Raw genomic sequence first — 25,818 nt, 5'->3', positions numbered from 1 at the left:
CCTTAATGTCTTGAAGACAGTTGGTGTCGGTCAGAGAGAAAGCAGTGACATCCTTGGGTTTCTTGATGAAGTTTTCCAGGTGTTCGGAGATATGAGAGATCTGTTTCTCCACAGGGTCGATTATCCCTACAGCTGTTCGGAGAGATTTCATCCTGGCAAACAATACAGACAATATGTCACTCAGAACACTACATGTACAGAACATGATTTCATCACTGAGACCAATGCCATGCATGTGTGAGAAGTAGTGTCAATTAGGTTCAGTAATATGAATTAGTAATTAATTTTTCATGGTGTACAACAACTCAGGAGCCTGGAGATATACATGGGGCGACAGTGTAGCATAGTGGTAAGGAGCAGGACTTGTAACCAAAAGGCTGCTGGGTCAATTCCCTGCCGGAGCACTTGCACCCTTGAGCAAGGTACCCAGAATTGCCTCAGTAAATATCCAGCTGTACAAATGGATAACACTGTAAAAATTGTAACTGATGTAAGCGGCTCTGGATAAGAGTGTCTGCTAAATGCCAGTAATGTAATGTGATATTCTTTTTATTTTGTGTGTACAGCAGGCATAATGATGTGTAGATGTATTTAAGGACCCCTCGTTGTCTGGTTTGCAGTTTGAAGTGCTCTGTGCAGCACTGTTCAGTACCTCCCCTGTAAACGGTGCTGCTGATCTTGCCACTGCTGCATCAGCTCAGTCTTGTCCTGCTCCATGCTGCGTTCTTCTCCCTTAAACTGGGAGCGCTGGGAACATTGTAAAGCAAACTTGTACAGCAGCATCTCTGTCTCCTCCTCCAGAGCCTGGGAAAGCAAAATGTGCATGCAAAATACAGCCTGGATCTGTCACACTCACTTTTACACTGATTATGTGATTGTTTTCTAATCAGAATTATAACAACATTAGAACCAGAGACTTCTTCCCAGCAGTACATTTCAAAGTGATGGAAGTCATTCAGCCTACCCAAATAATTAAATAGGTTGTCACCTGGAATTAAAGGACATGGATTTGGGTACAAGGGGGATTCTGGGAAGGGACAGACCTGCAGGTCCTGCATTTGGGTATGCAGAACGGTAGAGGAAACAGCTCCTGAGGGAAATGATTTAAGATTCTCATTGTTCTTGGCCAGCTGGGCCATGAAGGCGCTTCTTGAGTGGCAGTATCTGAGGGATAAAAACACATCCTTAGACATCAGCAGAGTCAGAATCATCTGTAGGCTCATGCCTCTCCTCACATTCTCGCTGTATTGTGGCAGTGCTAATGTCTTAAACCTCTCTAAACAGGATTCTTGACAGTACTAACTCTGCCTTCAGCTTTACGGGGGGCGGGGGGTGTGGAAGTAGAAAATCATCTGGGGCACAAGTAGAAATCTTCCCTGGCTTTTTGAGCACTGAAGTAAAACATTCACATTGATAGACAGAAAGATATAGGCATGTTAGACACTACCTTTCCAATGCCGCCTGTCTAGCAGCCTCATCTTCAATGTGAATCTTCTCAGCCACCTGCTTCACCTCTACAGTGTCTGCCCCAATAATCACCTGAGAAACCTAAAGCACACATATTCCATCCAGGAAAAAACACTTCAAACACAGATTTTTATTCAATTATAAAGCCTTAGGGACGCATTGTGGAATTCACTGCGGAATATTTCAAGAGGTCAAATCAAACTTATGTCACTGAAATGTCAGAGCCTTTAAAACTACTTTAGTTTAAGTTTAATGTTATTAACATAGAGCCATTACACCATGTCATAAACAACTTAAGTACTGAAATGTCCGTGTTGATACAGATTCTTTGGCTAAGATCATTAAAAGCTATTTCTTACATGTATTAGAAAAGATGTCCTGTTTATTCGGGACAGCTTCTTTTTTATATAACAAGTAGCAGAATTAGAGACATACTCTCATGCAGCCTCCCAGCACAGAGCAGCACAGTACCTGAGGGCTGACTCTCTCATGTGGAGAGGCAAGCAGTACTACAGACTCTCTCTGCTCAGTCCTGTACGCAGCCACTTCTACAGGGTGCCTGAAAAAAACAACAACTGAATATAATAAGGTGTGCTAATGAAAAGGGAAGCACGCCACTTACCATGTGCTTAAGTGAGGGTAAAAGCCTCTTAATTCCCGCATCATTAAAGCCTGATCTACAAAACAGCCGTAGAAATATTTCTGTTTTTCTCTAGACAGAGTCTGCATATCATGCTGTGAAATATGCAAGGGCTCCACTGCATTACAAGTAGCTTATTAATATATCTTGTGTGAGTATCTTTCATCCCTATCTCATGATAATTTAATACAACATGATCTGATGTCAAAGTTAAATAAATATTAACTGAATACATTTAAAGAACAAATGCAAAAGACACAAAGAGTTCAAATGAATAACATGCATCATATACCTAAATGTAAATTGTAAATTATTGGAATGGCTCTGTTTCGCTCTCACTTACCCAGCGTCAGGAGGTGGCGTGTCCCTGTCACCGCTGAACTGCCGCTGTATGGCCGCCAGCCTCCTCTCGCACTCCTGCAGCTGCGCCTTGGCCAGGCGGTGTGCGTCCTCGGGGCTCAGCGTGTCACACAGCTCCTTCAGCGCCTCCAGCTGTTGCCCCGCCTGGGCCAGGCTGCCCTCCGTAGAGAAGCACGCCTGGGGGGGCACAGGAAGAGTGGCCATCAATAACACAGACCCCAGCTCCCAAAAGCCCCTCCACCTATTAGCGTTTACAAGAGAATTCATCCAGCCTAACACCAACCAGTGCCCATTGTACCACTGTGCAGTTACAATGAAAGGAACAGAAAGGAGAGTAGAAAAACAGAATCTGACACATCTGCATTTAACTGGCTGATTTCAAATATGTAACTGTTGGGAAATTCTCTTCTGATGAGAACGACTTTCTTTGGAAAAGGTTTTGTGTAATCAGTTAATTCATCTGAATTTTTTGAACGTTATGAAAAAATTACAAAAGAAATTATATATTAAGGTACTTTTTATTTAATGAATAAACTTGAGACTATCCCCGATAAGCGTCTCTATTTGCTGTCAGAATAGACAGGGATGGCATTCCACAACTGAAACTGAGTCTGTTGTAACACAGACATTAGCTGCACAAATGCTATCATTTTCCTTCACAAAAGTGCAAAAAAAAAATACCCTGACAATCGGACCAACAGAGCCAATGGTGACCCTAATGTACTACTTCAATAATCACTGCTCTTAGAAAAAAGACAATTAGAAGATAAGAATTTGTATTACTAACTCACAGATTCCAGCTCCTAGACCTTTCTCAGTTATAATCTTGCAATGCCAAAATCTGACTTTAAATTAAAGGCTATTCTGAGAAGAGGCTGACATGGGGAAGTGCATAACCCATATCCATTCATTGAGACAGAAATAACTGCAAAATACACGGTTGATGCATGTAGCAATCATGTTATACTTTTGATATTCTCTTTCAATGATATAGCTTATTAATTCTCATATTTAAACCTTCTCAATTGAAAGTCTTAATGACATGAAAAAAGTGAATAGTTTCTGGTTTGTGGTTTGCACTATCCATATTTCCCTTAGGGCATACTGAGAGATACAGTTGCCAGAATTCCTGTTCTGCCTCCACTCCCTAGTGCTTCCTATGTTCATAATCCTGTTCAGACACATAAGGGCTGTAGTTTTTGGTGCTGAATCTCAGGGCTTTAGCTATGATAATGACTCTTCAGAGGCCCTCTTATGATTTATAGAGCATGTCTGGCAACTGCCAACAGTAGTAAAAAGGCAAGTCAGCCAGATCTCTATCTGTGCAGCTTGATATATTTAAAGAAGAACTGAATATAGAAATGCAAGAGAGACATAAACTACGAATGCATGAGTCCTAACCATCTGGATGTTCATTGCCGCTTTTCACTGACTCACCTTTAAATAAATACATATTTAATGCAAGTTATATCCAGCCAGTGATATTGGTACTTATATGAAATTAATGGACCAGACTTCAGGTTTACCAAAGCCACAGTCACCACTACTCTCTTATCATAACTGTCATAGATTTAGGCCCAGACTCAATGTATGCATTTTACACACGCCTTTAAAAGATGATATTTTGCAAATGGGACATTACACATCATTTATTTAACTCAGTAAACAAGATTCAAGGAGATTGGGCATTTTAGTACATTAAATCCAATAATACCTTAGAGTGTTCATGCTTTGATCTGAATGCACAATGCATGCAGATTTGACACCATTATTCCATGCACCCATGTACCCTTCCATGCAGTGAAGTTAGTATGAGAAGTTTCAGTACCTGGTGCTTGTGAACCAGCTTAGAGTCTGTGCCGGATCTTTCTTTGTTAATGTGCATCTCACATTGCAAAGCAGTTGCGTGAAACTTTCTCCGTTCAATCTCAAATCTTAAGTGCTTCAAAAAGGCTCCTATCTCTAAACGCACAGCCTAGGTGACAAAATGAACAAGTTTGTAGAGCTACAGGTTAAGTAAGGATGTGTGTTAAGGTTTTACTGGAACATGGATGGGTGGTTCATTTTTTTTAAAACTGATATTCTATTTAATTTATTTTTGCCAAGTATTGGCAACAAAGCTTCAGCAATCACATTAAGAATTCAATGAGTTCATCTTATCTACAATATGCCTGTTTTAAACATTTTTAAAATAGTTTGAATATGGTATGTTAAATTATAACAGACTTTTAATGGCTTCAGGGTCTCATGGGAGAGGACAAACAGCAATAGTTAAAAAAATAGTTAAGCTTAACTTCAAACAACAAAAGACTTACTTTCTGCAAGAGACAACTGAACTGATGAGCTTGGTCAGTATTCAGAGCATAGCAAGAAAATGTAAACACTTACAACTGTACAAACAAAAACACACACACACACACACATACACACACACATACACACATGCACACTAACAATACCAAAAAGGAGGTTTTAATTTACTTTCATGCGCTTTGTTTTTTTTGCACTTTGCACTTAATTTTCTCCAACGCTGACCTTTAGTCATTACCACAGATGCAATTTCACTAAGGATGCAGGGGTCGTCCTACCTCCCACTGTGTCCTCACTGATTCAGTGAAAAACTCCAGGTCTCTGAGCTGAGCCACTGTGCAGAAGGCCTCCATGCCCTCTGCTGCTCGCAGGAACTCCTCCAGGAGCTCAGGGTCCAGTGCCTTCAGGGTCTCCTGGGAGAAAGGAGACAGAGTTAAGGGTCAGAGTTACCTGAAATAACAAGTTGCTCCATTTTTTCATTCCAGTAACTTATCATATTGATTAGGCAGTTCCTGCTGTGAAGCTGCCACTGCTTAATAGGCGCTCTAAGGGGATTATTGTTTAAACGTAAGAGATTTTGAGACACTGTCGATTTTCACATCATTTTCACGTAATAAATGTTATGAAAACTCTGCTAAAATGGATTCTTTTCCATCTCAAATGTCTGTGTGAAGTTCATTTCATGGATAAAACAGCGTTTTTTTTATGCTAGCAGACAGAAAATAAAATCAAACCACTGCACATTGCAAAGGGTGTAGGTGTAGGAAGAGAGGAAAATGTTGAACAAGGTTCACTTTGTTCTCCAAAAATGTTCTCTAATCTGTTCAGTTTAACTGATGTTATCATTAGAATGATCATGAGTTACATTTCTGCAAGTTGACTAAAGGCGTATGACCACAAAAGGACTAACAAATAATGCAATAACGTCAATTTATTTTAAAAAATGACTCTAGGTACCTCCTTTTTTTCTGCTTGTTCTTCTGAAATTTGTTTGTCATTGAAGATTGTAATGACCTCCAGTATGTGGTCTTGTAGACAATGCTTGGCTTCCTCAAACCTGTCTCGGGCCAGAGCCTGCGCTTTGCTGTAAGCCTCTGTGTAAGCCTGGGGAGGGGCCTGTGCCAGGGCTGGGACCTTGGTGCGAGGTACACTTTGTGGCTGGGTTTGATCCTGGTGCTGTGGGTATGGCTGGACCTGGATCTGAGGCTGGACCTGGGCCTGGACCTGCGGGTTAATCTGAGGCAGTGATTCAGTTTTACTACGGGCCCATGGAGGAGGCTGGACCTGAGCCTTAGTCTGGGCATGAGGCTGTGCCTGGGTCTGGGGCTTTGGCTGAACTCGGGCCTCGGTCTGGGTCTGGGCCGTGGGCTGTTTCTGAATCTGGGCTTGGGTGTAGGAATACGGCTGGGGTAATCCTTCAGTTCTGGTAATACTCCATGGTGGTGGCTGGACCGGGGCTTGAGTCTGCATCTGGGGTTGGATCTTCTCCTGTGGCTGTGGTTTCACCTGTGGCGGACCCTGGGCCTGCCCCCTTTTTTGGAGCCAAGGTCGGGTCTGGACAGAGGGCTGGGACTTTTTAGGCTGTGACTGGGTTGAGGTCTGGAGATGGGAGATCTTGACAGGAGGCTGAGGTTCAGGCTGGTAGCCAGGTTGTGGTGGGGATAGGGGATGGTGGCTCTGGACTTGATGTTGGGGTGAGGGTTGCCACTGATGTTGATTGTTAGTTTGAGCAAGGACTTGGGGCTGGACCTGGGGGTGAGTCTGTGCTTGGACTTGGGGCTGGGGACGACCTTGTCCCATTGTAATAACATGGGGTTGAGACTGTTGCTCAGGTTGGACTGGAGCCCTGGTATCAGCCTGGAACTGGTCCTGGGTGTGGGCATGAGGCCTAGACACTGCTTGGCTGTGGACTGCGGTATGAGCTTGGACCGTGGGGGGGGCTTCAGCTGGGATGTCTACCCTTGGCTGTGGCTGAGGCTCAGGTTCTGATTGGGGCTTACGCAGTGAGTGAGCCACGGCTTGTGCATAGGTGTAGGACTGTGGCTGTGGCTCGGTGTATTCCTGAATGTGGATCTGAGGCAAGGGATGGAACTGAGGTTGACTCTGGGCCTCAGAAAGAGATTTGGGTTGGGCTACAGTCTGAGCTAGGTGTTGGGGCTGAGGATGAGGCAGAGCTTGAGGCTGAGGTGGACGCTGGGGCTGAGGCAGTGGCTGGGGATGAGGCTGAGCTACAGGCTGGGGTTGAGCTACAGGCTGAGCCTGGGGGTGAGGGACAGGCTGGGACTGGATGTCAGCCTGAGTCTGAGGCTCATCCTCAGAGTATGTCTGGATGAATATCTTGGGGGGTGGTTGGTCTTCAGCAGGGCTTCGTTCTCGTCTAGCACCAAGAGAGCTGAGCATCCCTACAGCCTCCTGGAAGAACAGATGATAGATTTGATCATAACATGCATGATTAACCAAAGACTGGAGAATACTGAGGCAAAAGCACCAATCAATGACCAGAAAGAACTGTCCTTAGAGAAGTCGATGCCATTCAAATCAATAAGATTTCAGAAAAATGAAACTAAGCACCTGTGATCGCGCTACTGCTGCTCTGACTCTGTCCTGCATCACAGTTTCTATCAGGTACTGTAGAGGAGAGTTCTTCTGTGCAGTCATCACCATAACCTGGAGGTCTTGCTCCTCAGTCACCACCTGCCCCTCCAGCTGCAAGCCTCGAGAGATAAAGTCCTAGCAGAACAAAAATCACACATCAAAAAAATGCATGGATCCATGAACTTACTAGCATCATTTAAAATATATTAATAACACACATGGGGGGGATCCTTACCCTGGCCCTAGGGTCCTGACCCTGGCTGGGTCTCCGCTCCCCCTCTTTCAGGAGCTGATACACCTCCCTCGCCTCTGTCTCACACAGCTGTAGCTCCGCCAGTCGGCCGTCCAACCCTGCCACACTCTGCTGCAGCTCCTCACAGACCTGCTCCGCTCTGCACAGTGTCTGCATCACCTGCGAACACACACACACACACACACACCACATGTCAGTGTGGATGCCTGCTTTCAACAATTTACAAAGTTGAGTGGAGTGTGCCTGAAGTGGGATGTGAGCTTAGTAATTGTAAGGTTTCACAATCATGATGCTAGTCATATAGTTTCATGTCTCAAACTTAGACAATTTGGAAATGGAAAAGGAATGAGCCATCACGCTGTACCTCAGGGACGGTGTTTCTGAGTTTTTGCAAAGTCTCAGCTGAGCAGTCAGGGGACTGGGTGAGAGAGTCAAAGTCCACCTCCTTTATCCTGTTCATCATGAACTGAAACAAACAATTGGAATCAGTGCTTAAACAGAAATAAGCCAATTCATACTGAAGCAGTACATGTTTCTATTGAAGCAGTAACTGCTGAAGCATGATCAGTGCTTTGGGCTAAGATAAACGCCTGTACTTCTCTATATAACATGCCTTGTTCAACTACTCCCAAAGCATTTGTCCTCACAGTTATTGCATTTAAAGTGTAATAATAATGTGTGATTTACCCATCCAAATGACAAAGCACTGGCCTCATTTCATGAGTTAATCACTGGATTAGCTCATCTGGCACAAAGGTATGCCAAAACATCCTAGACAACAGGCAGACTGGGCTGTGTCACTCAGGCAGTGTAACACACCTGCAGCCTCTTCCGGTAGGTGCGTAAAGGGCCAGACAACACCTCCACTGGCTCCTTCATCAGCTGGGTTGCTTCACGACACAGGGCCTGTACAGCCTGAGGGCTCTTTGGGCTGCTGCTGGCCTGGGAATCTATGGCCTTGATAGGGAGTAAGGTCATGGTTAATATTAGATACTCCACTATAACCTTTACTGCCTATACAGTAGTTTTAACACTAGCAATGCGTTAAGATGATTTGACAGACGGAAGACTGAAGACTGATTTGATAAGGTAATCATATCTAACGTGACTCCTAATTAGGAATACAATCATGGGAACTATCCTGGCTTACAAATTTGGTTCGTTTGATGAAGTCGGCCCACTGCATGTTGACTCTTCGCAGTTCCTCTGCCAGGGCACGACTGGTCTGTGGATCTGTCACCTCAGTCAGGAAGTTCCCCACCTCATTCAGGTGAGCCTGGCGGGAGGTCCACTCTGACAGACACTCGGATGTCACCTGGTGAACAAGGGGGCACACCTCAAGGTTAATTGCTCATTCGAAATGCTTAAAACATCCAAGATAAGTTATTTACTCTTAAATTACATCCTATATAATACTGCCAAAGTTTCATTTAACAGTAACATATCATATTGTTATATGGGCATACAAAAGACAGACAGATTAAGATAAAAGTATTCCAAGCTGTCTGAATATCTGTGTCACATGCAATGCTGCACATGATATTAAAAATACCCTCTTCTCAGATGAGAACAAATCTATTATTATTATACCCTTACTATTAATTCACTCACTCACCCCACCTCTTGGCTTCTGGTGTACTTCTAACAGTGCCATTATTCTCCATATAATATACTGAACATACATGCACCTTTAATGATATTTGCACACTTTATTGTGAGAAGAATAAAATGTCATGATTGTACAGTCCTGTCCTTGATGCTGGTGCTGGGCGAGGCCTAGCTTGGACAGGTACCTCTGCTCTTTGGGAGTGGCTGTGGGAGTGAGACTCCTGCTCGAGCCAGGCCTGCAGAGAGCTCAGCGAGTCGCAGTAGGAGCCCCACGCAGACAGCACGCGGCGCATTGTGCTCTTCACCGCGGTGACCGCCTCCAGGCTCACCACACTCTCACCCTCCAGCTCCTTCATCTGCCGGGCAATGAGGCTGGCATCTGCCGCTGTAGGGAGCAAGGAGAGGGGTACAGGGCAGGGAGACGGGGGAGGGTAGAAGGGAGAAATCATAAATCAGTAATGCATCAGTAACTCAAACGGCACTTACTGTAGGCGTTTCAGGACATGGTAACCTTCAAACATGCCTCGCATGTAGGCACTTTGAGTATAGTAAATTGGACGTACTTGCAATGGCATTACATTTTGGGAACGCCTCAGCTTCCAAAATTAGTGATGACCTGTTAGTAACTCCTATTCATCAAGAGAGCTGTCCCCATCTTCTACCTATTACATGTTGTGCAACATGTTGTACCACTCATCATACATCACCTCATAATCTCAGCAGCAGCACACATTGGCACCACAAGCAGGCAAAGGACAAATGTTTTCTAATAACCCAAACGCATTAAGTAAAATAAAAACTACAACAGAAGCACTCCATGAAAGCCACCACTTTAAATGCTCTCTCGTAAGGTTACGATTTAACAACAGGTACGTGACTTGTACACAACTTGTACACAAACATAAAATATTTATTGCAATCCCCTTGCACTGAGCTCGGACTGAGGATGTTATCACTGTCATCAATGTAAGGTGTAACGGAAAATCACTTTAAACAAGCTCCACATAGTACAGCATGGACTGTAGTGTACTGTCAGGTACAGTCTGTTATCTGTATTTACTTTCTTCTACAAAAACAAAACTTGGATGTCATTCATTTTAAAGCAAGACTTATGTTTTTAGTGTGTATTTATGCGGTGGGAGGCATTAGATTTGCAAGTGGGGGATGTGAGATAATATGAGCTCCAACAGAGTCCCAAAGAATGTTTATTGCAGCAGAACTTCCATCCAAAAAGGACAATTTCACTGTAAAAAGTCCCCATGTTTTCTGCTGGTACCAGGCCCAGTTTTGAAAGATCTTACTTGTGTTTTCATTGCTCTCCAGAGTATCACAGATTTGCAAGCTCAGTTTAAGATTGGCACAGACATGTTGGAATGGAGCCTTGCTTGGCAACAACTCACATACAAACACACACAGACATACAAACACACACACATACCCATGCCATCTTACCCAGGGCAGATTTGCTGGTGTACTTGCTGGCGATAAGTTTCAGTTTCTGAAGGGCAGCCTCCAGCAGAGAAACCAGGTCCTGCTTCTCCACAGTGTCCTGAGCAGAACCAACAGAAAAGCCCTGGTCATCACTGCATAGCTGCTCATGGGTCATATGTGAACGTTGTGCTTTCCCCTAGGTTCATGCAAATGTTCTGCTATGCCTTAAGCAATCCTCACACCAGTCTGCCAAACCATTACTGACAGGGGGGCTGCGGTTCTGTTTTGCCCCCTTAACAGCCTGATATATGTAAGGTCAGATTTACATTACTTTGTGTAATATTTCACCCTATACTCTTACTATGCACATACTAACTATCATTATACTCAGTTTATAACTCAGTAAAGAGCCGGGCTCCATAAAACAGAAGTGGGAAATAAAGATTAATTTTTCATTCCAGCGTTACATCACCCTCCATTACCCTGCAGAGGTTTCACACAAATGTACCACACAAGGCTCGTATTACAGATTACTATATTCATCTTACTAAAGAGAAACCCATTTGAAACAATAATCTCTGCTCCAGAAGTGATTTATTCTAGGAACTAGAAGTATAAAATTAGGGTGCCATTCCTTACCAGGTCACTAAAAATAACTTCCACACAACAGCAAGGCCTGCATTAATTTAAAATCCAGCCTCAATTCAAAATCTAACCCCAAAAAGGATGTATGCAAGTTGCACGGGGGGGAACGCGCTCATTCAGCTGTGCTGGTGAAGAGCCCTGACAGCGGGTCACTCACATGCCAGTCCTGCAGCAGCATGCGAACGGCCTCCGGGGAGCTGTACGGCCGCTTCCAGGAGCGCAGCTTGGTGTTGATCCGGCCCAGGAGGTCCAGGACCGTGTGCCGGTGCTCCTGGTACTCCAGTTTGATTCCGTGATACTTGGCTGTGACGCGAACACTGGTGAACCTGTGGAGAGAGCGCACGTTGTGTGGCTCAGACACACTGTGTCATGGTCATCTGGAGGTTCAAGAGGGTGAATTTCAACCCACCTTCTTTTAATCTCTTCCAGTTTATCTGCTGGCACCAGAATGGCACCATACTCATCCATGTTTTGAAACGAGTTAAAGGTTCTCAGCTGATGACCCATCTCCTCCATTGAGGTCTGACAGAGAAACATGATATCACATTGATGGTTCACTTTCATGCCCTACTATGCCCTTTACAGCAATCCTAAAGCACTGAGAGTGAGACAGTGGGGCAGAGGAGTGAATGAGAGAGAGATGCAGGGAGGCAGGCACCTTGAGCAGCTCCATCTTCTCTCTGGCTTCCTCGGCGGCTCGGGCGTGGTCTGGCTTGTCTCTGTCGTCCTCGTTCAGCACCCCCTCCACACGCAGCAGCCACTTGCCCACTGCGTCCAGGGGGGCAGGCAGACTCAGGTCCAGCTCCGTCTTGTACTCCCGCAGCTGCAAGCACAAATACAAGGAGATTAATTTGCATTAATAACCATTCACTGTCTCACACTGTCTACAGCCTGCACACACACACATACACGCAAAATTCACACACCACACTGCACCATTCTGTCCTCCCTCTCTTACCGTGGGCACCGTGAAGACAGATAGCATGTGAGGCAGCGGCTCACCTTTTCGGCAAGGGCGTCCCAGGCCCCTCTCAAGGCACGCTGATCTTCGCTCAGCTGAGGGGTGCGCCGCATGGCGGTCAGCAGGGGCATCACCGGCCGCCGCTGCTCATTGAAGGACACCACAAAGGTCTGGAACACCTGGAGCCACACACATATACGCACACACACACGCACATGTAGAAACATAAAGAGCCAAACACATCCTGTTGTTTTGGCAAATAGTAGCAGAAAGATGTACAGGGCATCAATGGTATCCAAACAGAGGTCTGTTTCCTTTTATAGGGAAATATAATGGAAAAATTAATCTTAAATGTCCAGACATTAGGATGTATTTTGCACATACTTTACTGTGTGTGAGTTCCCTTTTCTATCAAAGATGCACACCATACACACGCATCCTGCATGAAGCCCTCCAACTATATTTGCATCTGACTGGTCATGGTAGCCTGACAGCATTGTTTTCTTTCCACAGGTATCTGCTCTGAAACACAGGTGTTGGCCCTGCAAACAGCTGGAAGTAATGTGTGGTTCTTACATGGTATCTTTCTGCATAGCTCTCGCCTTCAGTGGAGTCCCACCCTTCAAGCAGCTCCTGATAGGCCTGTACCAGCCAGCAGGTCACCTCTCGAATCTTCTGATTGGTGGAGGTCTAGGGTCATGGCATAGAGTGGTTACTGACAGGAAAGCCAGGGGCAGTTGCAAACTAAACATGAGAGCCACAAGACATTGACAACAAAAGCACATAAAAATTACACTTTACGCCACATAAAGCTGCATCTTTCACGTAAAATTTTGTTTTGGTTTTTCAATCAATTTCAGTGAAGTATCATTTTAGCCTTACTGAAAAGACATGAAATTCATGCGGTGCGATGCAATGACATTATTTGTACTGTTAGAAGCCATCCTATGATTTCTGTTATTTTCATGAATCATAAATCATGAAAACTTTACAACAGCTCTCTATTAGGTGCTTTATGCTGTGTCAGTGGGTGGAGACAGAGAAGGTGCTTATAGGCCCCTCCCTCTCTTTCTTGAGAGGGAAGCACCTCGGATAAGTCTGCACATGTACTTATCAAACATGAAAGAAAACACAAAAATGGTGAAAGCAGGTCAACATCAGCGTTTCTGTAAGTAAAGTGATTTGCCCTTGTGATGAGAAACTGACAGTGAAAACACACCACCAGGCAGCACGAAACCCAGGAAACAGCCATTATGGGCAACAGGCAGAGAGCTGGGTATAAGCATAGGGTGTTTACCACTGGAAGAGCAGGTGTGGAGGGCTCGGGTTTTTGGTAAGGTGCTGCTCTGATAGGAGTGGGTTGGAGCAGGTGAGCCTGGTCAGGGAACAGACGGTCAGGCCTGTAGAGCTTGTAAAGCCAGGAGAGACGAGGAACACCAGTGCACAGAACTACCCTCACACGGCTCATCGACAGCTCTCAATGTGGGAAACATTAGTGATCTTTTATCTGTTTTTTTCTCTGTTGGCAGAGATCCACATGCTCTAATCGCTTAGAAAGTCCCTCAGGGGACATGACTAGTAACTGAAGATGAACACAGGGTGACATATGGTGCTGGTTGCAACTTTAAACAGATTGATTAGACTGATCAGGCATGCATTCTTTGCGCCTTGACAGCCACTACTCAACTTTTAGTAGAGGATATTTCTCCGGTTCTGAGCACCACTGATTTTGCAAGGATGTGAGGCGCTCCCATTGTAGCTTAAGGGATAAAATGAATTAAACAATGTGCACCAGCCCTTAAACCAGACAATCCCCAGCGTCATTTAATTACTTTGACATTAAGAGATCCTTTTCGCTTTGAGCAACGGCATGCTATTGTAAATGCCAAGTCATCGCAAAGTTCCACCTACCCTCTTCCAAACAATAAATGTCAGCACATATAAGCAAGAGAGCACTTAACAAGGGCTTAACAACTTCAAAAAGGTTTGGAAATGAGATCAAGTCCAAGGGAACGGTAACAGTAAACAGGCTGTGATTGTGAAATACTTTTAAAACGGTGATATATTGCCTGTTATAGTGTCTCATACAGTACCAAGATATGACAAGGAAGGAAAAATAAAATTCAAATATGATAAAACATCAACTACATGTAATAATGTCTCGGCATGAACAGGCACGTTATTTCGACCATGTGCATGCTGGGAATATGGCCCACAGGAGAAGCAGCAGTGTACCTGGCGCAGAGGGGAGGCAGAGATGGCAGGAGTGAAGTGAGTTGGCAGGTTGACAGGGGAGAGACTCTTAGGTGGAGTCAGATAGTGCATCTTCACCAAAACAGAAGACAGGACAGAGTTAAGACTACAGCGTCGTGATCAAAAGAACAGAAGGAAAAAGCCCAGATGGGATAACTGGCTAAAAGATATGCTGTATCAGTATAATAATAGCTTAATAATGTAAGACATTTTGCTGGTTTTGAGGCAGGAGATTTACCTGCACGTCCTCCTCAGACATGGGCATGTCTTTGGAGTACTGCAGGAACTGGGCCACATATGTCATAATGGACTTCTCATCGGGGTCTCTGATGTCAACATCTGGAAAGGTGAAGAGATACACAATTGGTGTATAACACACTGACACACAGTGCTTAATGGTACTTGAGACCTTCCTGACCATCTAATCAGTTTTTAGTTCAAATAAAATGGCAGGAAATCTCTTCAACAAACTGGGAAAGAGTTACCACTCACCGTCAGGCTCCAGCAGTTTGGGGATGTGAAGCTCCTGCTCGGCGATCCGGAAGGCCTCCTCCAGGTTCTGCCTGTTTGTTCGGTTTCTGGCCTTGGACAGGTCCACCACATCAGGGCGAAGAGAAGCCAGCATAGCCAGGAAAACCACACCACTCCGCCAGCTGGATTTAAAGTCTTTCACATTAAGGGTGCAGCCGGCCCTAAATAGGACATCAGAGGATGAAAGAGCAGGTCAGCCAAACTGGGATATATACAGTATGTTGTTAATGTGATCAAGTAAATGTGGCTGTAGCTTAGCACAACACCCTTAATACAGAATTCTGAAAAACAAGCCTTCAATTACTCTCTAATTGCACAAAAAATATTTTGTGTAGACAGTCCTTTTGCCTAGATAGAGAGAGATGGCCAGCGAGGTTGGGAAACACACTCTGTCGATGCAGTGCTCATTCTGGATTGGTGTCTTCACAGCTGTGTCAGGTGGCAGCGTGACAGGGAAAGAGACCCACCTGTGGCACTGCTCCCTGACCCACAGCAGCAGGGCTTTCTTGGCTGAGATGCGGAAGCGAGTGTGCAGGGGCGACCCTCTCCGCGGAACAGGACTGCTGCTGCTGGAGGACCGCGAGTCCAGGCTGGCCAGGGACTCCAGGGAGGACTGCCGTGAACTGAAGGACAGCGTGCTGGCCAGCTCCTCAATCTGGAACAATGAGGTGACACAGTCACATGTGCATGCAGATGCAGATGAAGAAATCTGCACCTCTGGGTCTAAAGAAATAGTGAGGACTTTTAAACAACTTATTCTTTGCTGGAGAATCTAGTCATGACAGATCAGAACACTTTCTCTGTTATTTTAGCTGATGGCACATGATATGATGATAGATAAATGTATTTAGTTGTAATTTCAATAAAATGGCCATACATACAGAAAGCTCAGGCATTATGGCACCATGGCTTAAATCTCTGTTATAAATGCATGCCAGGTAGACCTTTGTAAAATGTTCTAGAATGAATTTCCAAGCAGGGACAGAGAAAGTATTCAAACAACATCTTAAAGACAGCACTCTTTGGTCAAATCTTCACTTTATTGAATTGATTAACACCTAGTAGGCATCAAACAAGCTTCCATTTCTTTCCAAAAGCTAACTCCTCTCTATAAATCTAGCCATATTCAATAAAGAATTACAAGCATGCTGTCTGTCCCTAGAGACTAACTCCATGTCCAGCTGAGGAGGCTCACATGAAAGTGCAGAATGATCGTCCATATGAGGCCCAGGATGATGGATGGTTTGCCGTCGATGATGTCAGGAATGTTGATGTTCACCAGCTTGATCTGTGTTCAAAGAAGTCTGATTGATGACTGACAGCCTGAGGGAAACTGATGTTCTCTCTATGCTGCAATAGCTCATTAATGTCATTGTACTGAATATATAAAGCTACCAAGACATTTTCAGCAATGTTACTGGGACACCAGTTTCTGGGACCCAGCTCCAGCCAGAGGATCTCACCGATTTCCTCCTCAAGAAGGCCAAGGCTGTCTCGATGTTACTCCTGTGCTGGAAGACACCTCGGCCTCTCTCCCGGTTCTGCAAGAGGTACGGTAAAGATCACGTCTCCGCAGGGACAAAGGGAAAGCAGGACGTCTGCGTCACGGAATCCTCCAGGGAGACTCACCATGCGCTGGCCGCTCATCACCTCCAGCAGGTCCAGTAACCGTGCCCCGTCACGGAAGTCATTGAACAGGTCCTGCACCATGCAGGGCGGCTTCCTCTGAGACACAGCAAAGACACAGGGGATAGCAACAATCGCAACAACATCACACAGTCATCACCAAAACATACTAGCATATCAGTGCATTGCTCATTCCTCCTAGATTGTGGCCCGCAGTGACAATGTTGATGAGCATGACATCACCTCTGCAATCTCATTACAGACACAACACACTGGGGATGCTTGTTAAAGCGACAGAAAGGTTCAGGCGTGGAAATATCTGCCCCCGGTGCATGGAATCTCAGTCATTTGTAGGATTTACGACAGTGCAGTCTGGGCTGGATTGGCTGTATGCAGGAGGGTTTGGAGGCGTGTGCCTTATTTGCCAGCAGAAGGTATGACATAAAGAGGCTCCAGCCCCAGTGAAACGGGAGTCTCACTTCCACTCTGGTGTTTCCACCACAACAAGCGGAACGCGCAGAAACAGAAAGGCCAACAGGCCTGCGGGGTCATTCTCTTTACCAGTGACCTTGCTCTCTGTCAGCTTAGCTGCCGAGGGCAGGAGGCAGTGGGCGTGGGGAGGCTCATGTTGCTTTCCATCTACACCTCCTGCTCCCAGGAATCTATTTATACTGCACCCCCGCCCTATCACGCGCTCAGAGGACCCATGCCACCAATGGGGCAGGAATACTATTTGGGCGTATGAGTCAGTGCTGGTGCAGAAGCTTCTGTAACATACTCTGCAAGACCAGGGATCGACTGCAGTCCCCAGCGGGAGTCATTCGGGGATTGTGCAGTGGGACGGCCTGTCTAAAGTTCAATATGTCATTCAATTGTCCACATCAAAGAGAATCAAATGGGTGGATTTCATATTTGCCATTTCCTTGTTTATCGCCTTTCGGCTCTGTTGTTGTGGCTGTGTAGGCGTTAGGATGCATGTTGCATAACCTGTAGAACTGCCTTTTTGTAAACTGCCTTTTTCAATACATTTTCAGATAGCATATTTTACAGTGCCTGTGCTGTAAAGCACTCTGACACTAATGTCTCATGAGCCAATTTGTTATGGTATTTTCTGTAGGTCACTATGACATTTGTGCAGAGGTGAAACTGTTGCACTGAGTAATACGTTCCTCCTGAGAGATAGGAAAGAATAATGATTATTACTGACGGTAACAGCTGTAAGGGTAATGGCAGGAGCTTTAAGGCTGTTGTTATTTTGGACTCACCTTTGCAAGCTGAGCATTGATCCAGTTGGTGAAAGTTCTCTTCTGAATTTGCTCCTGCTCAACTGTAAAAGACAGACATGTAAGGAACATCTAGAAAACCCATATGGCTTGCATGACACAAACACAGAACACAGACAGGGTAGTTATTGATTATAAATATTGCATTGCTGTTATTTTTAGTGATTGTTCTAGAATGTAAAATACTGAGAAACCACTTGAAACTCATCTAGCAATTTGTTGGCCTTTCCCCCCCAAAATACTTTCCTCAAACATATAACACAAAGATGATGAAAAATATCCTCTTCAGAAAAGGAAAACAGTAACTTATAAGAAAATCAGCAATTGGTTGGTATTTAACATCATTTACAATCAGAACACAAGAAATGCTTCCACAGGATCCAAGGCAGGCGGGAGAGGTCCACTTACCACCATCAAACTGCACAAAGTCAGTGATGTCTGTAACCGCATGAAGCATCTCTGTCGATGCACTTTCATCACTCTCCATTTTCCTCAAACTAACTCCTCACATTCACCAAATCGTTAAACTTCAATAACCTCTCCTGAATCAGGCCTACTCCCAGCGCACAGCATGGATTTCCCCAGTCATAGGCGACCCACGGACAAGCTCAGTCCCACCTCAGGGTGCGGTTTCTTTTTGGGGATCGACCACAGAGCCTCTCTTTATGCTTTTTACTCCCGGTCGGAGTCTTGGCTCTGGCCGGAGTCTAATGTTAACAGTCAGGAAGTGCTCCAAGTGTGACTCAGACACAGAGAGGGGCCAAGGGGGCCAGCATGTGTGTCATGGTGCCACAGCAACAACATCCCTTCAGCGACACCAACCCTTCCAGTGCTCTAAGAAGAAGGAAGCACGTCTATTTTTCTAAACTAACCTATCCATAAAATACATTTAATATAGCTGTTAATGTAGAATAGAAGTATAAATCAACCTTTGACCCTGATGTAAAGGAGTTATTAGTCAGATTTTATTGTTATGTATTAGGCCGGTACCTTATTTTTTGACACATTGAAGGTTTAAAAGAACAACCACTAATGTAAGAAGCATTGAAGTGCATGATATTTCATTGTAATAAAGGAACTCTTGAGAAGTCCTGTTTGGTTTTCTCAGCTGCATTGTCTTCATCCATCTACAAGGTGCCAATTAAGTGATTTTTAAATCAATTAGCTTACTTTTTTCAGATTTCACAATTTAAACTTTTTCAATTTTGACTGGAGTTTTCATTTTATTACAATCAGAAACCATTTGTATGACCCATGGTTAACCAGATGACATTGTTTTGTTTATCGATATGAACATCAGTTGGTTGGATCTGTAAGTGCATGTAGCAATATTCTGCGAAATACAGAATTAGGCAGTATGCTACTGTTGTTAGCTACATGGGCACTGAATGAACAGGTCATTGCCCTACATAATTTGGTTGCAGTGTTTTTACACAAGCAAACCATTGCAGTTTTTGTCTGCAAATCCACAATTTAGAATTGACAATTCACACAAACCAACAGGCAATCAATCAGATATAACATAAGGCTTGACAAATATTTCTCATACCCAAGAATGTCAAATGCATAATAGACACTCACCCATGATAAGAATATCAGCCCAGTATAATGAGTCCAGTAGGTACTTTGTTTTTCCTTTGTTCAATGTGCAATAGAACGGTTGTGCATGTCGAGTAGGAAATGTTTATGAATTTAGCCTAGGAAAACATGCACCTTTATCCTGTGTGTGCCTGAAGAGAAGATACACGGACATGATGGGCCCAGTCCTGTTTTGTGTGAATTTACACAGGGCTGCAAGTCAAATGAGCCAGAATCATCAAAGTTGTGCACAAATAACTAGTTACAGCAGGTATTGCAGCACATCACCTGTCCCACAGGTTCTGAGGGAGAGTGAATGAAGAAGCCCCACCCTCAACGGCAGTGCATGTCTGCCAAGCATGCCCAGGCAGGAGCGGCCATGACCCGATTAACACGCCCCCATGGGCGCGGATTCAAAAAAACTTGTCCACCTTAAAGATAAGGAGAAAGATTACAGGGTGGTGCTCACCCACATCACGGTGTCTGTACTGCAGCAATACAATGGCCTACCACACTAAAAGCCTGGGAACCAACTGACAAAAGTACCACATATAGAAATGCTTTAATCAAGGTGCAGCCTTTTGTGTGGATACAGCTCGGTGCAGGCAGTGTGTTCTGTGAGTGACGTACTGAGGCACTCCAGCTCCCTCTGCTCCCTCAGCTCAGCACTGCACTCCGCTCTCACGTAACCACGGGACAGAGCGATTTTCTGCTCTATTTTCATACAGTCCTTCCATGAAATCCAACACCGTCGGATCAAATAGCCCCATCAAAACTAAGACAGGCAGATCATCAGAGATATGGCTTTCTGAGTATAGGAAGCTGCCACCTCTCCCTGTATGAGCGTGTTAACAGCTACTGCACTGATCAGAAAGAGTGCACTGTGTACATAGTGTACATACTGTGGCAAAGGGAGAGTGCTGCAGAGGAGGATGGTCACTGAGTTTCCCAAAAACCTGAGGGAAAGTCTCCATTAGCCTGAGTCATCTAACAAAGGAGATGTTCTATTTGACCCCAGGCAACCAGATCCACCCATCAGATAGAGCTTCCAATCTGAAGCTATTTCTCCCAATATATGGAACTCATACTTAGCAAACCAGCAGCTGTCCTTATTAGGAATGATTCTGCAGGTTGCTGTTTGTCCGTGTTCATTATTGTAAAAAATAATTAAGTAATGAAAGCTAGCTAGCTGCTGGCTAGATTGTCCTTCCCCAGCACGCTTTCAGTCTCTCCTAATCAGGATCTACGCAGCTGTGTTAGCGTGCAAGAGTGAGGGTTGCGTGCCTTCCTTGTAGTCTTGCCAAAGCTCAGCTGCCAGGAGCCTGTAGCTGAAGGGAAGTTGAATGCTGTGCTGCGTGGGTGTACCCTGTCAGGGTGTAGCTGCCTGGGTCCTCAGCTCAGCGTTAAGACCCTACAGCGCCACCATGTGCTGTCAGCACTGAACTGACCAAAAATATATACTGCTGTACTGGGCCAACAGGAGCCTGTTAAAAAAAACTAAATAAAGTAACATAATAATAGAGCCATTCTAGAAAGTGAGAATGACAAGAGGATTGGAGGGTCTACTTTTTCCCACTACTGCAGACACTCACTGCCAATACAGTCTACAGTTAAGGTCTAAACCAGTCTCCCCACTCAAAATGTTAGAGGCCAGAGACTCATAGCACACATGGTCAACCCTGCTAGAAGCAGGTAAAGACTTCTAACCATGTCCAAACAGTGTGACAGTATGAGTATGATAGATTGTTAGGCAATCACAACCCTATGGATGGCATTAACATGCCATACACCGGGGGGTGCAGTTGGCAAAGAGGGAAAAGACCACAACGCAACAGGGATACAGTATATACCATTGGGAATGCCACAAACTCCGAGGGGGGTTGGATAATTTGACACTGTATACTATCCTTGGCAATATCCTTCAGATAGGAGGCCAATCCAGTGGCTTCCAACATTTACCAATGTAACCATATGTTTTGAGCATTATGCTGCTGTGCAAATGCTTTGCCAATTCAATGACCTTACAAAAGCATCTGGATGGTATCACTCATTCAAAACACCCAAACCTCAGCCAAGCAAAATGAATGTACAACATTTATGTGTGCAGCATCTGCCTGTACACTGTCCTGTACATGATGCCCTAAAGTGCAAACTAGATAACCTGTGACAGGCCAGGGAAGCATATGAAACAGGGGCCTCACTCATGTCTGGCTACCTCAAAGTAGGGAACAGAGCGCTAAGGTGTTAGTATCACAGAATGGTGAGAAACAAATACCCTTTGCATTTCACTAGGATTTTATGTGGTTTGTAGGTTTTTCTGTCTCACTGATTACATGCAGTTGTATACACAGAAAGATAAAGATTGAAACATAAGTTCAGCATTGATTGGTGCTTAAATGAGTTACCTAGGTTTTCCCATTTCTGATTCAGTCCCTGTCTATAAAAAACCCACCTCACACTTTATCTGCACCTCAGTGAGTGCTGTTACAGTATCTGCATGGAGCAAAACACATTAGTGTATTTAGAAGTCCCATCAATAACCCTGACATGTTTATGGGAGCCATTTTGTGAGAATCAGTCAGAAGTACATTCATTGTGAGGAAGTGATTGCTGTCCTGGATGAATCACAGGGGATTTAAACTTTAATGAGGGTGTGAATAATTCAAATGTGTTTCAACAACCTCATTGATTGTTTTTGCAATGAGGCTTGTCCTTTAACTATCTCAACAGGCTGTACCATGAGTCCAACCAACTACCTTCAGTTTGGATGTACTCTCTACATTTCATTGCTCGCATATGCCATGGTAATCTTTGGTTTGCTCTAGTCATCTAAGTCATCTCAGTCATCTAACCAATGAGACAAAGAAACGCATAACATCCTGTCTCTTCCCATATGACTTGCACTCTGTACTAAAATAGATATTATTTTTAATTGTGAGTTAATGAACTGAAAAATATGGTTGTATCCCAATCACATTCTGTGGCTCAGAACTTCCTTTATTAAACACAAACGGAGAGATAAAGCCTTGGGATTAACCTTATAATTAATCTTAAGTATTACGATGGTAAGGGAGTAGGTGATATACCCTAATTACCGGCAGCAAACAAAGACATTTTTAAAAATGAGAAGGAAAGGAAATTACAGGTTCTGTTAAGCCTGTATTATTGCTAAAATTATACTTATACTCTTCAGAGCTATGACATGCTCCAAGTTAATTTCTTTAACCTTTAAAATCATTTATACATGGAAACAATACACAGACATTTAAAACATTTGTGTGCATGTATATTGGCATGTCGTGGCACTGGATAGTTTACTGATACTTCCTTATGCCTATTATTTCATTACATTTGGAAATGTACCACCTAAATATAGTACAGTAATATGTATAAGGTCTTTGCAATCCTGTGTGTTTTGCTGACTCATGCACAATGTACTTCACATGAAGTGTACAACTTAATCTTAAAAATCCATATGGATCAGCTTGTTGTCATGGAAAGGCTTTCAATCTGGATTGAAGGCTTTCGATCTGGATACTGGCTGAAGAGTACCAGGTACCCTCAAGAAATGTGAATACTGATTAGGGTATGCCACTTATCAAAGTGTAACCTCGCCATCTAAAAATTAGGGCTGTTTTCATTTTCTTAGACCCATACAACGCAAAAAGGGCAAGGTAAAGAAAGCTAAAAAGACTTGTGATAGACAGTGCGGTATTATGGGAACTGAAAGTATCTCTGCTATCTTTTGGTTTCCACTTTGTGTTGAAGTCATTGAGTGCTGGTCAAATGGTTGAAATGGTTGCTGCTTCCACTCAGTCTGTCAGAATCACACCCCCCAACACCTTCTCAGTGTGCTTCAACAATCTGGCCCGAGACTGAAGAGGACACTGACCGGTGTGGCAAAAGGTTCACCTGCTGACCCCACAGGAAGTGCTGCTTTATATGAAAACCTTTGAGATGAGATGTATAACAAAAAACGATTTTAAACGGATTTAAACACCATTATATTGCAAAAAGTGCTGCAAACCCATTAGGAACATTAATATCCCTTATGGTACCAGTGGTACAATCCACATATTTTCTCAGCTTGCTTTTATATTAGGCTTTGAATTCCTGTGTTCCTACCCTTCTGTTGATTATGCAATATCCATTTTGCAGCCAGCTTTGTAAGATGGGGAGCACTTAAAGAACACTGGCAAAAGTACTGAGCGAAGAAATCTGACAGTCTGACCAGGGGGTATAGTTTCTCTGCTTTAAAGTATTGCCATTTAAAGCTGTGAAGAAAATGCAGACCATCGTCTGTTTTAAAAGCTGACATCCATCTCCCTGAGCCATCAGCTGACCCATGTTAACCAGCTACACAAAGTAACACAAAGTAATCTAATCTAGAGCCTGAACAACTGACAGAGCTAACAATTCAGTACAAATGTAGTCACAAAGACTTAGCACATTTCTAAATAAGGGTAAAGCAGAGCCAGACAGGGGCCAAAAATAGCACAGTTTATGACCATTGAGTATGGCCTCCATGAACACAGAACGTACAATGGAAAAGAGGCAGACTGCTTTAGCTTTTGCACTGCTGGACTCCTTCAGTGGGGCAAACCCCATAAAGTTGAAGGTACCAAGCTCACTGTCAGACTCTTTCAAAAGAATTGATGGTTACTGTCCTAATGTATGTATATATGATCAAAAATCCCCTCTAGGGAAATAAAACCATAAGAATACACCATAAGAATTCTTTACAAACCACCTTCTTTGGAAGCCCACCGTATGTGCATTGCACCACGTGGCAGAAAGAGTTTACACCCAGTTAAAAAAAACCTTCCCAGATCCATGCTAATTGTAATGTACTTTTCCCCTACACTGTAAGAAAGAGATCATTTTTTTCCTAATACAATTATTTCCAGTAATTTAGGCAAAGGGGGATGGGGACTCACATATATTTACAATGGATAACAGAAGACAATTCACTGTTATACATATTTGAAGCAGCTCTTTCGAATAAGCATGTTTGCTATTGTTATGCTTGGACAGCGTATCACAAAAAAAACCTCTGAGACAGTGAATTTAAAGGCCTGCAATGCACATATTAGGCTTCATTGCTGAGAGAATCATATTCCATCCCACAGCCAAACATTTACAGAGCCATTTCCCTGTTCCCTCTGGGAGGATGCTTGATGAATGACTTACAATGCATGCATGGTTTACATTTCTAAATACAACACTAAACTGGCCCCATATCCCATGGAAAAAAAGCTGTTTTAACGGGACTGGGCAGGCATTAGCTGAAGCAGGAATGAATGGAGACGTTAATAGGCTTATGAAAGTGAACTTGGTGAAGAGGAAGAAAATGATCTCATGCCCAACATGTTGCTGCAGAATCTGAAACAGAATCAGGGCTTGCTGATGTCCACAGTTCACAGACCGATGAAGCATACAGCTCCTGTGCTCTGATTCTCCTGCCCTCTGAGTGTTTCTCATACTTGTGAGGGAAACTTGCTGAGCATGACATCATTCTTTTCATTGTAAAGACATCCATATGCCCTTAATACAAAACAATTGAGTTTTTTTCCTTTTGTTTTGTTTTGAAGCCCCTGCACGTCCTTCTGCACATAATCACTAAAATTCCATTGGGATAATAAATCAATATAATTCAATTCACCCTCCTGCCAAAAAAATATATTAATCAAACATGAAGCATGAATATTCTATTGTTGCAGGCACAATGGTCTGAATGATGCAGGTGGAAAACCTGGAATGGATTAACGTGTGGACGCGCGGAGTATCATTCCTCTTTGGTAAAGCAGTAAAAACTATCCCCAGGCTACCAGGGAGAGCTGACTTACCTTGTAGGAGCATGTGGACATTGTCGATGTCCAGAGGGAGGCCCCCCGTCTCCGCAGGGGGGCTGGCCGAGTCTTTGCCTGATGCCATGCTTCCTGGGAGAGCGGATCATCCAGAGGATCCTGACAGCATGGCAGAGCTCTGGGGACAGAGAGCGCAGAGCACAGTCACACACCGCAGGCCTTCTGTGAGGTGCGGGGGGGGGGGGGGGGGGTACACTGAGAGTAAGGTTTTGTCAGTCTAAAGAGTTTTAGACCTATTGAGGTCAAACGACCCCCCAGATTCCCAAAGCACAATGTTGATATAATACTGTAGTGCTTATCCAAGAGATTTATATTTGGGGATGGGGGGCGTGTTATTCAGAAGTACTTTTATTCATGGTTAACATTAAATTACACAGTATACATATAAATTCAGTAAGAGAGCATGAGCC

The 25,818-nt window shown here is 44.1% G+C and overlaps 1 protein-coding gene across 1 annotated transcript in view; it reads right to left on the bottom strand.

Moving 5' to 3' along the window:
* The window catches only part of syne2b (spectrin repeat containing, nuclear envelope 2b), a 118,700-nt gene extending 93,225 nt beyond the window's left edge, over positions 1 to 25,475 (bottom strand). The window contains exons 1-30 of the mRNA XM_036542304.1: positions 25,388 to 25,475; positions 17,946 to 18,007; positions 16,684 to 16,779; positions 16,518 to 16,595; positions 16,250 to 16,342; positions 15,522 to 15,709; positions 15,016 to 15,215; positions 14,762 to 14,862; positions 14,506 to 14,595; positions 13,568 to 13,645; positions 12,847 to 12,960; positions 12,312 to 12,449; positions 11,968 to 12,132; positions 11,719 to 11,831; positions 11,467 to 11,635; positions 10,686 to 10,782; positions 9,419 to 9,618; positions 8,776 to 8,940; positions 8,445 to 8,582; positions 7,990 to 8,091; positions 7,608 to 7,784; positions 7,349 to 7,507; positions 5,735 to 7,189; positions 5,056 to 5,190; positions 2,451 to 2,644; positions 1,939 to 2,026; positions 1,448 to 1,548; positions 1,044 to 1,164; positions 653 to 804; positions 2 to 152 (exon numbers count right to left, since the gene is read on the bottom strand). Of these exons, the coding sequence (XP_036398197.1) occupies positions 2 to 152; positions 653 to 804; positions 1,044 to 1,164; positions 1,448 to 1,548; positions 1,939 to 2,026; positions 2,451 to 2,644; positions 5,056 to 5,190; positions 5,735 to 7,189; positions 7,349 to 7,507; positions 7,608 to 7,784; positions 7,990 to 8,091; positions 8,445 to 8,582; positions 8,776 to 8,940; positions 9,419 to 9,618; positions 10,686 to 10,782; positions 11,467 to 11,635; positions 11,719 to 11,831; positions 11,968 to 12,132; positions 12,312 to 12,449; positions 12,847 to 12,960; positions 13,568 to 13,645; positions 14,506 to 14,595; positions 14,762 to 14,862; positions 15,016 to 15,215; positions 15,522 to 15,709; positions 16,250 to 16,342; positions 16,518 to 16,595; positions 16,684 to 16,779; positions 17,946 to 18,007; positions 25,388 to 25,475 (5,208 nt within the window). The remainder of the gene's footprint in view (position 1; positions 153 to 652; positions 805 to 1,043; positions 1,165 to 1,447; positions 1,549 to 1,938; positions 2,027 to 2,450; positions 2,645 to 5,055; positions 5,191 to 5,734; positions 7,190 to 7,348; positions 7,508 to 7,607; positions 7,785 to 7,989; positions 8,092 to 8,444; positions 8,583 to 8,775; positions 8,941 to 9,418; positions 9,619 to 10,685; positions 10,783 to 11,466; positions 11,636 to 11,718; positions 11,832 to 11,967; positions 12,133 to 12,311; positions 12,450 to 12,846; positions 12,961 to 13,567; positions 13,646 to 14,505; positions 14,596 to 14,761; positions 14,863 to 15,015; positions 15,216 to 15,521; positions 15,710 to 16,249; positions 16,343 to 16,517; positions 16,596 to 16,683; positions 16,780 to 17,945; positions 18,008 to 25,387) is intronic.
* Positions 25,476 to 25,818: the final 343 nt, after the last annotated feature.

Source organism: Megalops cyprinoides, chromosome 12, assembly GCF_013368585.1.
Source record: "Megalops cyprinoides isolate fMegCyp1 chromosome 12, fMegCyp1.pri, whole genome shotgun sequence".
NCBI lineage: Eukaryota > Metazoa > Chordata > Actinopteri > Elopiformes > Megalopidae > Megalops > Megalops cyprinoides.
Note: the sequence above shows the minus strand (reverse complement) of the source record. Positions and strands in the feature narration are given on the sequence as shown.